Source organism: Lepidochelys olivacea (genome assembly GCF_965140295.1).
Source record: "Lepidochelys olivacea isolate rLepOli2 genome assembly, chromosome: 9".
Taxonomy (NCBI): Eukaryota; Metazoa; Chordata; order Testudines; family Cheloniidae; genus Lepidochelys; species Lepidochelys olivacea.
This window is the reverse complement of record NC_140419.1, coordinates 54,609,131-54,623,826: the sequence shown is the minus strand read 5'-3', so window position 1 is coordinate 54,623,826 and position 14,696 is coordinate 54,609,131. Positions and strand designations below refer to the sequence as shown.

Here is a 14,696-nt window from a genome sequence, read left to right as displayed (position 1 = left end):
GCTGTAACAAAGACAGGATGGTGGGCCCCCCCATTTTAGCTCTTTTGCAGCCCGCCACTGTGCAGCCTGTACCATTTGCCAAAGCCATAATATTGGTAAACCTGTAAAAGTGGCCATGGGGTTCCGGGGCCTGCCTCAAGCACCATTCTTGAACAAATGCTTAAGTGTCAACAATATGAATTTATATTGGTTATGGTATGTTTATTCTCCGGTTGGATTGAAGCCTTTCCTTGTTGCAAGGCTGACTCACTGTCTGTTGTCAAATGTTTGTTAAATCATATTATGCCTGCCAAGGGAATTCCTGCTACTCTGTCCAGTGATCAGGGTACACATTTTACTGGACAATTTGTTCAACACCTGGACTGTATATTGCATATCAAACACCTGTTGCACTGTCCCTACCACCCACAGAGTGCAGGTGCAGTTGAAAGAAAAAATGGTGTACTTAAGAATAAGCTTGCTAAAATTTGTTACTCTACAGGATTAAGCTGGCCAGTAGCCCTTACGGACATGAGATCCACTCCATCCCAAAGGCATAAATTAAGTCCCTTTGAAATTGTTATGGGACACCCTATGCGAGCTATGACTACCATTACTCCCGTTCCAGATTTGAACTTGACTCACAGTGCGCTTCTTCAGTATTGCAAGGGACTAATGCAAGCTGTAAGTCACTTCCATTCACAGGTTCGAGTCGCCTGGCCCACAGAACCCACCTCCGATGCTTGCCACAACCTCGAGCCAGGTGATTGGGTCTACGTACGGCACCATCATCGAAAGCACGCCTTGGAGCCCCGGTGGAAGGGTCCTCATCAGGTACTGCTTACTACACAGACGGCTGTTAAACCATCTGGCATTGCAGCGTGGATACATGCTTCACAGTGTAAGAAGGCACCATCCCCAGAGAAACAATCACCACCTCAGGACAACGCAGAGTCAATTTTGGCTCCAGAAGATGACGTAGAGGAACACTCTACAATACCTTACAATCTACGCTCTCGTAAGGGTTGCCAGAAGCAGACGAACAAAAAAAAAAAACCCCAAAAAAAGCAGTAGCGAGCCTAGTGCCTACTGCCTGGTGGGCATAAAACCGTGACTGCGGTTCCCTCAGTTGAGGTTGTCAGAACCAGAAGAGCCTTGCCTCCAACATGCGCCTCTGCCTGTTCCTCAGTTGCTGGTATCTTACAGCCTGGGGAGACCACGATGACAATTCTTTTATCCAGCAGCAGGTATGGATAGCTCAGACCCTTAATATTTCTAATTGCTGGGTCTGCAGCCACATCCCAGCCCACTCTCAAACTGGTGTTCCTGTCCTGGCTATCCCACTCAAGTCTCCAGACCTCACTGGAGGGCCTTGTCCGTTTAACAAAATATGGAACAGCAATGACACTTGGGAAGCGGTGGGAATAAATACATCTAAATGGATAAGTGTGGTGGAGGGAAAAGGTCACTGGTGTTGGGTGTGTAATGGGACAGGGCTGGATCTGGGGAAAAGCCATTGCCTTCAGCATATTGTGGCCAATGGTGTATGGGATTATTCAAACAAAACTAAAAAGTGGCGGGCCAGGTATGGAGATATGAATTTTTTTCTCAACCTGGGATCAAACAGAGAAATCACTCATGTTCCCCCTACAGTAACCTTAGTGAAAACAATACAATCTTTCACTGTCATGCAAATCACACCATTCCTCGTAAGGAGAATTACCCTGTACCCTTTGGGGGATACTCCTCCTCCTTTGCAAACACCTATATGACAAACGGGTGCAACCCACTCTTCCTGGCCTTTATAGGCCATCACTGGGTGTGTGGGACCAGAGCTTACACCGTACTACCAGCTAATTGGTCAGGAATCTGTTATCCCGCCCGACTCTTCCCACAATTCCAAGTGCTGGGAACCTTCCCTCAAGAACGCCTCCGCAATTTCAGGCGAAAAAGAAAGGACTTAACAGATGCCCAATGGTATGTAAACAACATAAGCTCCTTAACCTGGGAAGAGGCCATTGGCGGTTCCTTAATACCATTAGGGGGAGTAATACATCATGCAAAAAGGCTCCTAAGGTTACAAGCAGTAGTTGAAATAATGGTAAATGAAACCGGAGAAAGTTTAAGAGCCCTGGCCAAAGAAACAGGGGCAGTCCGACAGATGGCCCTCCAAAACCGTCAGGCATTGGACATAGTGCTGGCGGCAAAAGGAGGGACTTGTGCTCTCATTGGAAAAGACTGCTGTGTGTATATACCAGACAACACCAATGAGGTAATAGATCGTGCTAGCCACTTAGAACAAATCGCATATCTTCCATAAAGAACTTGGCTCTTCGAGGGGAAGTGGCTAAGTAACCTTTTCAATTTCTCTGGCATAGGAAACTGGTTGTTTCAGGGAACCCTAACTCTCCCGTTTGGAATCCTAATAATTTTTGTATGTTTTCAGTTACTTTCCTGTTGTATCCAAAATTGTGTCAGGCATGCTACACAGATAGCTGCCCCAAACCAGAGTGCTAATTTGATGATTTTAAATATCACTGATGAACAAAGAGATAAAGAACGATTGATATGTGGAACCCAGTCATTGTTGGTGATTGCGTAGCTTGACCAAAGGGAGGGATTGTGAAAGTAGAATGAATTATATTGAAATTATAATTCATTAAAGAAATGCTACTTGAGGGGTTTGTTGAAATATAGTTGTCAGGAAGAGAAATATTAAGGAGTGTGAGACAATGGGTCCTCAAACTAATTAATTTAGAGCTCCTACTGAGCTAGGAGATTGGTAAACGTGAGTATGCAAAGAAGATATGTATGTATATTTGTCAGTTTCTGCTTTCTTTTGTCTCTTATGTTAAATTGGTTTTGGCTTAGCTGTATAAATAAGTTATCTTGAGCCGCAGAGAGGGGCTCACATCTGGGTGCATTAGCAAAGCGCTTTGCTAATAAACAGAGTGGTCTGACAAATTATGTGAGTCCTGAATCTGACTTTGACAGAAGCCACAAGAGTGATCCTGTGACCCTCCCCAGGAGTATGTTTCAAGAGGCCTAGGGCAGGTGGCAGAGAGGTAAATCACTGTGGGGCAAGAGGCGGGACTGTGGAAGACCCGGCTGGTGGCTTTTACCCTGCGCCGGGCTCAACTGCTAGTCCTGGCTGGGCTGCGGACAATGGGACTTCCTCTTCTCTTGCATAGCATCTGGGGCCAGGTCAGACCCACCCCCAGATTTATCCCACAGCTGAAGGAAGCTCTGCAAACTCCTTCCCCCCCCCGCCTTGCTTCCTACACCCATCGCCCCTCAGCTGCAGGAATCCCTGTACAGGGAGCTGCTCCCCCAACCCCCGTGCATCCAGTTGCCCTCATATGCAGACCCTCCCACCAAACCTCACCCCCCCACCCAGAAACACTCCCCCAATGAGCCCATTCCCCTGCATCTGGACCACCTAGACAAGCCAGCCATACCTATATCCCCACCCCACCAAGCCCTAGCCAGCTGCATCTGGACCCCCCACTGAGCTCTACCCCCCCACACACACCCCCACCGAGCCCCAACCACCCTCACCTGGACATCCCTGCAGAGTCCCATTACTGTTGCAACCAGAACCCCCACCCCCCCCAACAAGCCCTTGTGCATCCAGATCCCCCTGTACCCAGATCCCCCTCTGAACTGCCCGCACTCAGATTGCCCCCACACAGAACCCTCTCAACCCACACCTGGATCCCCCCACATTAGGCCTCTCCATACTTGGATCCTGCCTTGCTGAGCCTGCCTTCCCAAACCTGGTGAACCTGAAGCAGTGGTGCAGGACCCTAGCGTGTTTCTGGGGCAGGCCCAGTCTTTATGCTGTGTCAGGGTTGGGTGCAGCCTCACTGCTGAGTCAGTGACCCGGGGGAGGCTGCACAGTGATCTCCCACCTCTGTGCAGCCAGTGCCCTGTGCTTCCCAATTCCATGCTGGAGCCTCCCCATTTATTTGACAAATAAAATTTGCAGAATTTTAAAATATTGTGTGCATAATATTTTTGGCAAAGAATTTTTAATTTTCTGGAGCAGAATGCCCTCAGGAGTAATGTGGGAAAGATAGTTATATAGCAAGAAAGAAGCCTCATAGCCTGACAGCACAAGCCCCTCCATATGTATACCAACCACTTTCATATTTGGTTAAGTCTAATTTCAAAGTGACATCAGAAAAAAGTATTTTCTAGTTTCAGCTCTCTTCCATTCAAACAAGGATCTCCAATTAGCTTCACTTACCAGAAGTTTAGCTTGTTCGGGCAGTGAAATTTGTTCCCTCTTTCCATCTGGATACCTTAGCATCAGCTGTGCCTTTGGTCCTAGTGTAAAGTAAATTGCTACAGGTTAACAACAGGGCATCTGAATTGAGCTCTTTTGCACTTCACTCTAAGGGAGAAGAGGATTAGTGAGTGGAAATTAACACACAAAAGTCTTAAAGGTGAGCTGCAAAGCTTGGTCCATGAAGATGAACTTCTGTTACATGTATTTTTTAATCAAAATCCCTGTTTTCATTAATTTTTTTTAAGTTAAAACCAGTGACTGATACTGCTCCTCCCCCCCCCCCATCTCCACAGGGAAACCACAGCAAAGGGAATTTAAGGTGCAGCCCTCTGCTGACTTCATATCCATTTGCATGCCAAACTGATGCCATTCCCCTCTCTTCAGTGCACTCTCTACTTGAACATTGCTGCACTGTCTTGTGGAAAACTGCTGTAGTCCTACTGCCTACCAGCAGAGAAAGCCAGGGTGTGGGTGTGTAGAACTTTTGAGGTCCATCTACACTAGGAAAACGTGCACCGATACAGCCACACCAGCGCAGATATGCTGCATAAGTGCAAAATGGATTTACATTTGTGCAGTGTACCTCACTACGCACATCTACATTACACAAATGCCAATTTCTCTAATATAGATGGGCCCTCAGACCAATAGAAACTCAGAATACAGTTCAGTGATTAACAGGTTCTTGGCGTTTGTGACGTCATTTCATGCTGCTGAAAGTAGAGGGACGTATCCAAATGGCAAACTTTAAGGATAAAGACCAAAAAGGTGTTCTTAAAATTAGGATTTAAGCATGCTTGATAATATAAAAAGGCTGTTGCAAAGCTTTTTAAAAAAAATTTAAGTTACGTTTAAAGGGGAAAAGCTCACCATTCAGATCCAATCCCTCCACTGCACTTTCAGGCTTGTCAGCTGATTCCTCCAGTATCCCAGCATCAATACAGGACACTACTCGATGGTTTGATGTTGTTCCAGGATCAGTCCTTGTGGGAGGCTCAGGTGGAGGCCTCCGGCTCTCCTCTTTCCTACACCCCAAGTCCTTGTGTGGAGACTTCCTAGACTTGGCAGGATTCTCGGACTCATCATCATCATCGGAGCCACAAACAGAAATAAATTCCTCACTTCCAGAGAAAAGCTCAGATTCAGACTCCTCATCTGATCGGCTGTCCTGTTTGACCTGGGAGGAATCAAAATGTGTCTCCTGCAGGGAGGCCCTGATGGCAGCTTCCATCTGGCTATCCTCACTAGCATCAATGAGGCTCTCCTGTTTGATGTAGCCATAACACAGAAACGAAAAAAAAAACCCAAAAACAACAAATAAGCAAAATATTTTAACAGGAATTAGAGGACTTTAACAAAGGGTTCTCAGGTGACATCTGATAGGTGTGTAATGATTAAATGATGTGGCAGCCAGCTGTTCTACAATTTTAAAGCCTGCATTTCTCCTTTTTGAGGAATACGTAAATTCTCCACAATTGACATCTCCCCCTCCCCCACTCCTCTATATTCTCTGAAGCAATGCTGATCATGGAGTACTGTCTATTCCAATCATTCCCAAACCTTCATAATATGGTGGATCACCTGCACTCTTCCAACTGTCCAGTCTTGATTTCCATATTGCAGCTACAGTATTTGTCTGCATGGAAAAGTACTAAAAGGTCTATAATAAAGAGGCAAGTTGTAATAAGCTCCCTTTAATGTGGTGGTCCCAAACTTTTCATGTAACACCCTCCCTTATCTCTGCTGCCTCCCACCTCCCAGGAGGGACAGTTGGGAGCCATGGCCAGGGCTCCTGGTAGAGGGGAAGGTGCGGAGGTAAGGGGGCTGAGGATGGGGCCAGAGCTGCAGCTGGGCCAGCAGTCAGTGGTGGGTGGCCTGGGGAGGGTCTGCAGTTGGGCGCAGGGGGCAGAGAGGGTGGGTAGTGCCCCCTCCCACGAACATTCCTCTGAACCCCCTTAAGGGGCTGTGCCCCAGCGTGGGGACCACTCTTTTAATGTGATCTGTGCAGCTGCTGGATGAACCTCTCCTTCTCTCAGGGCACAGGAGTTGACAGTTCTAATCCCAAGTTTTCTTTAGTTGCCAACCTAGTCTTTCCAGGTCACTCAGTAGTTTGGTTCTATCCTCTGCTTGCAACCCCTTCAATCTGTTTTTTGCAAATTTCATCACGGCTTCGTTTATACTGAAGAATCACTCAAAAGACACAAACAAAACTACTGCACAAGTTACAGCAAGGTGCTTGGGTTTTAGTTTAGTTGCTCACAAAAAACTCTGGAAACTGTAAGAATCCAGGTCTGGGGTACAATTAGCAGGAAAAACAATTGTGTAAAGAGTGACAGAAGCGTCATCATTTTGAAAGAGGCAATTCTATTGAGATTAAGTAACCTAAACAGGAAATTATGCATTCTACACTTTTCATGGATTAACTCCAGTACTGAAATTTGTATTAGCTTACTGAAAGTCATTCTGCACGACATTAAAATCACAATGAGTATTTTTAAAAAGTTTCCTTTTAGGATTATTGTATTCTAGAAAACTGTACAAGTGAACCAGGTGGTGGGAGAACAAGCACTAGTGCCAAGTACCTGTACTTTCCTCTCACCTTTATTTTCAGTCCCTCCTTCCAAGACACCAATCCTACCACTTAGTCTTATTTTATTTGGAGGTGTGGGGTTGTGAGGTTATGGATACCACAGATGGTTGAAAACCCAACTACAGAGAAGAACAAACATTTTCCCCACCCCCATACTATCTATCAAATAAACAACATTTAAATTATAGTGCACCCATTCTAATATTTAGACCTCAGAATTCACATCCACCAAACCTCTCATTTCTACCTAGCAATTTTAACAACAAAGTGCCGTAGTGAAAACTCACATTACTATGGCTATTACATTTGTAACAAATACTATAGATTATGTAGCATCGAATAAAACAAAACTACTGATCAAAAAGGAGAGAAAGTACTTTCTCTGATGCATTATCTGCATGTTTTGTGTTTTTACTCACTTGCTAGTTCACACAAGTCTATTTGTATTTCCCATGCAGAGGGGTGAGAGGTTCTACTGGACCAGACACAATGTGCTGAGTTTTCCTCTTTCCCTCCCCCTACCCACAAGGCCTTATACTTACAGAGCGGGAACATTTTTGGGGAGGGCTGGTAGAATGTCCATCCAGTTGCCCATGCTCACCCAGGAAACCAGTCACTTGGTCCAAGAAAGAAGTTACATCCAGTTGGTGCCACTCCACTAATTTCTGGCCTATGAAAAACATAGGAACATTGGACTGCATTTCACTGAGGGGGACCCTCAAGAGATTTTTGCTTAGCCATAAGGAGCATAAAACAAATTTATCTTAAAGCACATAATGCTTATTAGTTTTTATAAAGGTCCAATTTTGGTCTGCAAAACTGATGAGGTGGTGAGGAGGCAAGGGTGGATTTGTGGAGGACCCTACATTATTTTTATACTAAAGGTCAGCAGTTTCCTTTTCTCCAAAGCTTTCACACCTTCTAAAGAGCCTCATTCTTGGCCCTACCAAGCTAGAAGTATGAGCCGGTCTCCATTTAAAGTGCTGATCACAACAGAAGTAATAGCTTCTTTCCTGTATGCAAGAATGTATGCATACCACACATAATGAATGGAATGTTAAAATTCAAGTTTTGAGAAAATAAATTCACAGCTAAGATTTCTTCAGTGTGCATAACTCAATCTTTTGCCTAGATGGATCTGACATCCCAATCTGCGAGCTCTCTTTCCATAAATGTAACTCACTACAATATACGTTTATTTGTTTTCTACCTTAAAAAAAAATGGGGAAGATTACAAGGCTGGAGAAGCAAACAAAACTAAGGCCTAATTCTATACAACAGAAGGTTAAATGGAAAAATCCTAATACAACTGCAAGGTCTTTCTTAAGCTTGCAATGAAAACGCCAGTGAAGGGAAGGGAGTAGATATCAGAACCTGGTTTTCCTGTAGCCACATACTAAGTGACTAGTTCTAAACAGAATAGCAAGGTTTGGAATTCTCAAAGGGCTGCGGCCCACCGGGAATAAAGACTCCTAAGTAAACTGCAATTCAGTCCCTTTGGAAGGAGCACTAGAGAGAAGTTACTCTTATAACCTTAGTTATATGTATAACCTTCGTACATAAAAGTCAAGAGCATTATCTGAGCCTGAGTTTCGGTAATGCAGATTCTTTTATTGTTATCAAGCGGTAAGAAATCTCAGGTCAGCATTCATTACAGAAACCAATAATTCAGTATGAAGAAATTGAGGACCAGTAATGGTTTGGAGGGAAGGGAAGAGAATCAGAAAATTCCTTGGGGACCTTAAAAAGCCAAAAAACCAGTAGATTAATTTTGTCTAGCATTCCAAAAAAAAAAAAAAAGGTCAAAGCCAAAAGCAAACAAACAAAATATTGCACTGATATTTGAAAATTAAGATGTGACTAAAATAATAATTTCTGAGCCTCCTGGTAGTGACTAACATGCTACTATGACATTAACTTTTGATTTGCAGTGTTGTTGTAGCAGTGTTGGTCCGAGGATATTAGAAAGACAAGGTGGGTGAGAGTATTTTTTATTGGACCAACTTCTGTTGGTGAAATTGGCAAGCTTTTGAGCAATACAGAGCTCTTCTTCAGGTCAGTTTGAAGACTAAGACCCTAAAAGTAAGTAACTGACTTCAGATTTGCATCACTCAAGCAGAGAGAAATGAAAATAGTAAACAAGGAGCACCACTAATGAGTGAACAGATTTTTAAAATTATTTCACTTTTAACAGCCTACGGTGTTTTTAATACCACAAGTAAAGAAATATTTGTTTATAACATGGTTTAAATTAGCCCTTTAAAGGGCACTTCAAAGCCAGTTCATGATTTGGCCATGAAGTGTCATCAATTTTGTTTTCCAAATGGATAGATAAAGTTAGCAACCTAAACTGAAATCAAGTGTCACTACGCAAAATTTGTGCAGAACTTGAATTTTTATTCATTTAGTTCTTTTGTTAGATTTTTAGTCCACATAATCTTTAACAGCTTCAGTACCTCTCAGAGAATGCTGCTGTTTGTGTACAGACCTTTAGAATGTTACAATGTAATTTACATGTTTTAACCCATATTAACTAGCACTGCCAAAAACAAGCAGAACTAAATATTCCAGATTACAATCAGCAGTCTGTCTGAAGATCATATATATTGTCCTTTCTCTTACCTGTCCTCGGGTCCAGAATGGAGACATAAGGGAAATCTGCCAGTTTATAAAACTGTATGTATCTCTGTCCTTCCTCACTGTCATGGTATACCTACAGACCACCACATTTGAAAAAAGTTAATGCCTCAAAACTGAACAAAACGTGTCTTTATTTTACCATATACTCTACAGTTTGTAAGTACACAATTCCCATTAACTCTTCCAAACATTAGTATGTGGATTTTATTAGCGTAGAAAGGTCACAGACCCAAAAAGGCTAGTTTTGAACACGTGGCTTTTAAAACTGTTTTAATATACACTCATTTCGGTAATCTGAGATTAAATCCACAGTTCCATTTTTCTTGGCAGTTCTTAGAGAGCACTGGGTTTTGTTTTGTTTATAAATTACAAGAGGATTGATTTTGTTGTCTCACTCCCATCAACTCCTATCTTCAACGTATCTCTATTAGCCTCTCACCTGCCAAAAAATGAAATGCTCCCGGATAATGTTCTTCACAGCCTCGTTGCTCCAGACGTCACGGTTAAGACACTGGCATGCAAAGTCCTGCACATTCTGGATGTTAATCATGAGCCATTTATTCTGCATCTGACCACACTCTTTGGCCTTCAAGCAGACAGAAATAATACATTATTTAAAAACAAAAGGCTAGACAGAAACAATGTCAGCAACGATGGGTTGATTTGTGCACCAGGCTTCACCAAAACCCCTTTACAGTAGAAAGGATGATCAGGACTAGCAAAAGTCATCCTCAAAACACCTGACAAACAAAAGGCAGGGCTAGAAGACCTGCTTAACTGCAGTTCAAGTTGGCTAAATGTATTAAAAAAAAATAAAATAAAAAAATCACACTTTGGTTAACTGAGATCAACAAGCTAAGCCCAGAAGGATAGGGAAAGGAAGCAACTTGAGAAGCAAAAGACTGAAAATGGAAAAAAATCTGAATTAACCATTTGTTCAGAGAAAACAGAGTGAAGTGAGTCACATCTGATAGCAGAGGAAAGACCTGGTTACTCAAAAGGAAAGCCTGTGGACCCTTTTTCTGTGTAAATAGGATAAAGCTACTGACTGGGGACTTGTATTTATACAACAGCCCCCTTTTTCCACTCTTCATTTTTTCTAGATTTTATGTTGTTAAACTTAATTTTGGTGTGACTGCCAAATCAGGAGTCATTTTCTGATGCTCATTCAGACTGCAAGTGGAGGGAGGGTGAGGGGGGAAAGAGATGGGAGGGTTTGAAGTCGCAGGAAGAGATCTTACTGGTTTGAGTCACAAAGCTGGCATTGTCTGATTGGTTGGTTGCAAGTTAATGGTAGGAGTTTGATCAAGAATGTAATTCTGATCGCTGAATTGTCAAACCTGTTGAAAAAAAGAGGGCTTTATCAAAAGCAGGAATGCTCATATCTCCAGGATAGATTGGAAATAGTGATGAACTTTCCTTAAAAAAAAAAAAAGATTTACTTACATGAGTTTGCACTAACTGCATTACTCACAAGGGGGGAAAACAGCAAATTCAAAGGTTTAGGGTATTTCACCAGATTTTACTGTTTTCTTCAGAACCTAAGCTTTAACTTTTAGAATGAAGTTTCTTGTCTTGTCTACCCACTCATGTCAATGAATTGTAAATTTAAAACCTCAGTATTACCATTCCAATGCTAATACCTCATTTAACTGGTAATTCAGTTAGGGCCTGTATATGTTAAGGAAAGCTGGTTCAAGTTTACTTACTGTACACAGGACCTCACATTAAACACCTAGGTAATAAGATTTCTGCCTGGCCAGATGACAGACCAATTGTGGCCTGATTTTCCATTCACTTTAAAGGACATCATACAGAAATTAGGTGCAGGTAGGATATGCCAGTACTCTTGCATATTCACATAATGAGCACTTCAGTACTTATCTTTAAAGTGCTTCTCATTCATTAGTTAATCCTCACAACACTCCTTGGGCACCTATTTAACAGAAGGCGAATCTAAGTAAGTGGCCTGATTTTTCAATATGCTCACCGGCTCCAAAGGAGACAAGCCTTTTATTTAAGAACCGAAATACAGATTTGGATGTCTAATTTTTGGAATTATGACTTGCCCAAGGCTCAGGGGAAAATCCATATCAGAATGTATATTTAGACCCAAGAGTCCTGGTCCCAGTCCTGTGCTCTGACACCCAACGCTGCTGGATTACAGGGACAATGACTAAGAGGTCTATTCTGTCTGCAGTTTCTCTCCTACTCATTACATATAGCTAAATTACTATTAAAAAAAAGACTCAAAGTGTTTTTCTAATTTTCTAATTCTAATTTTTCTACTTGTGTGTGTATTTGCCAGCGTTTTGTGTAATCAATTTCACTCCCCTCCCACCCAAATATAGTCACTTTCCTCTTTAAAGTTTGTGAACAAGAAAAACCCATACTATGTATTTACAAAAACAAGTCTACAGAGATTGATTGGGAGGGCGGGGGGTTGGAGGGGCAGGGGAGAGAAAAGGGAGGGAGAGGGGGAGTTCTTCAGGGCAGGTGTAATGCCAGAATTACTTTAAACTCATTTTTAAAACTGATCAGATTTTATACTGTGTCCTTTCAAGTAGTAAGACTCTTGCAATTACCTTTATTTATAATAAAAATTGAGTTTACAGCATTAGACAAGCACTGGACTCCCAGAAATGACTTGCAGTACCTGAATTTTCTACAAAACTTGGACCTAGTTCAATAGCAGTCACTATTTACTTTAATAATGTGATGAATATTTCTGAATGACTCCTTTTTTATTACTGAACTAACTGGAACTAGTATCAAGTTTATTTATTTATTGGAACCCTATTGTGCCAAGTGCTATACAAATACAGACTGTTTCAAAGAGTTTGCAGTTTAGACACAAAAGGGAAAGGAAAGAGGCACAGACTTGTCCAAGGTCACAACAGGTCAGTGGTAGAGCCAGAAATAGAATCCCCAGTCCCCTGATCCCTGCCTGGTGCCCCATCTACTGGACCATACTGCCTGTCCAATGTATGATAGAATGTGACCAAGAAGAAAAGTTGCACATTTAAAAAGACAGCATCTTCTCAGAGTTCTCTTGTTTGTATGTGGTAGAGTGAAACAGGAGGAGTCTGAACTGGTTGATCCAAACAGCTGGTCATATTTGGTGTTCCATTTATACCAAGCAGCCCTATAGCTCTGTATTTGTTGTTATTAGAAACAGAAATTCATAAGTATTTTACTAATTAAGTTACACAAATACAAATTCACTGACTCATGGGATTGAACAAGATTAAAGGACAGCCTAATTTGGCCATCAGAACCTTTATTATATGTGAGGATAAACAAACCCAAACTTGACTTAGAGCAAGACTGATAGTTGGAAGACATCTTTTTAACCTGAAAAACTAACAGTATTTGATATGGACACAAAGACAACATTGAGCTCTACAACATAATTTTTATTAGGCTTTTCAAAGAAGCGACACACTTTTAAGGTTCAAATAAACGTTTTACTCATTAAAAGTTCAGAACCAGATGCCACATGGCTAGTTGCTTACACACATCTAAGAATGCACTGAATCCTGACCACCAGATTCCTAGCTATGCCAGCTTCATGTGTATCATGAGCAGATACTGCTAATTACACCTACAATGCTTGTGGGCGTAGAAACATACAAAAGGCCTGTGACATACAAAAGCGTTCTTTTGGGAGTAGGATGAAACCAAGTGTTCACTTATGATCCTCTCAAGAGCTATTCAGCAAGAACTCAACGCTCCTTTTAACCATGACTAAACCTTCCTCTTATTAGTCCCAACCCCTTGATCTGTCCCTGAATCGCCTCCCAATTCCCATCTTCACACTCTACATGCATATTTCCCTCGCCTTCAAGTACTCTACAGTAACTCCTATCATGAAGTGCCTCATTTCACCTCTCCTCTATTTCATTACCCTAATTGGATCCATGTACAATGACAATATTTAGTGTCGCAGTGGTTTTAATTGTTTGTTCCATGCAGAAGTCTACATTAAGGAAAAAGATTAGTTGCAAGGCTGAATATGGCAGAGTCAGGAAATGCTCCCGCTATTACTTTAAAAGGTCTGCAACAATGGTTCTCAACCTTTCTAGACTACTGTACCCCTTTTCAGGAGTCTGATTTGTCTTGCATACCTCAAGTTTCACCTCACTTAAAAACAACTTCCTTATAAAAGCAGATAAAAATACAAAAAAGTGTCACAGCACACTATTACTGAAAAATTGTTTCCAATCTCATTTTTATATAATTATAAAATGAACCTATTGGAATATTATACTTACATTTCAGTGTATAGTATACAGAGCAGTATAAACAAGTCATTGTATGAAATTTTAGTTTGCACTGACTTCACTAGTGCTTTTTATGTAGGCTGTAGTAAAACTAAGCAAAAATCTAGATGAGTTGATGTACCCCCTGGAAGACCTCTGCGTACCCCCAGAGGTATGCATACCACTGGTTGAGCACCATTGGTCTACAGGACTAAATCAGGTCTCTTATACAATCCTTGCCTCAACCTATGTACACCCTCACAATACAGCCAAGTAAACCACATGCAGATAGCAATAAACTCTACGTAAAGTGTACTGATCACATGAAAAATGGGTCATAACTTGATCAAAGACACATCAATACTCACTGGAACATTCAAAGGCATTTTTTCCTCAACAAAAGCTACTTTCAATGCCAAAATTGAATTTTCTATCCATAACAGTTTAAACCAGAGGTGGGGGAATGGCTGGTGCAAAAAGTTGCAATTTTTTAAATTGTATTTTTTTTTAATAGTTGGAAAAGCTTTTTTCCCTCCCTCTCTCTACATGTATTTAAAAAATGAGAACTGGTCATGAGAGAAAACCTCAAAAAACATTAAGAAGTGCATAAGTTAACTTAAGTTGCAGATGAAAACTGGAAAATTTCAGCCCAAAGAGATGAGCTACAAAAATCTGAATGATTGAAAATAAGGGATTGAATAGAAATGCTCACACAACCTTAACTAGAGTGGACACTGCCACTCCTGCTATCTTTTGTGTAAATGTCACAATAAGCTATGGCCCCGCCCCAGAGGAATTTAGCATCTAAATATTTATTTAAATAAGATAATACCAAGATCTGAGGGCGTAAGCAGTACGAAACATTTGTTCTTAGATATTTCTGGAGGCAAAAACTTTAGCTTATGACCATTAGAACTGTCATATTAGATTTACT

The 14,696-nt window shown here is 41.6% G+C and overlaps 1 protein-coding gene across 3 annotated transcripts in view; it reads right to left on the bottom strand.

Annotated features, from left to right (window-relative positions):
• The window catches only part of UBXN7 (UBX domain protein 7), a 54,633-nt gene that overhangs the window by 25,254 nt on the left and 14,683 nt on the right, over positions 1–14,696 (bottom strand). For 2 of the 3 annotated variants that reach the window (XM_084639220.1, XM_084639219.1), the window contains exons 6-10: positions 9,940–10,086; positions 9,483–9,573; positions 7,403–7,530; positions 5,141–5,534; positions 4,229–4,308 (exon numbers count right to left, since the gene is read on the bottom strand). In XM_084639220.1, coding sequence (XP_084495346.1) covers positions 4,229–4,308; positions 5,141–5,534; positions 7,403–7,530; positions 9,483–9,573; positions 9,940–10,086 — 840 coding nt within the window. The remainder of the gene's footprint in view (positions 1–4,228; positions 4,309–5,140; positions 5,535–7,402; positions 7,531–9,482; positions 9,574–9,939; positions 10,087–14,696) is intronic. The other variant, XM_084639221.1, reaches the window with a different exon arrangement.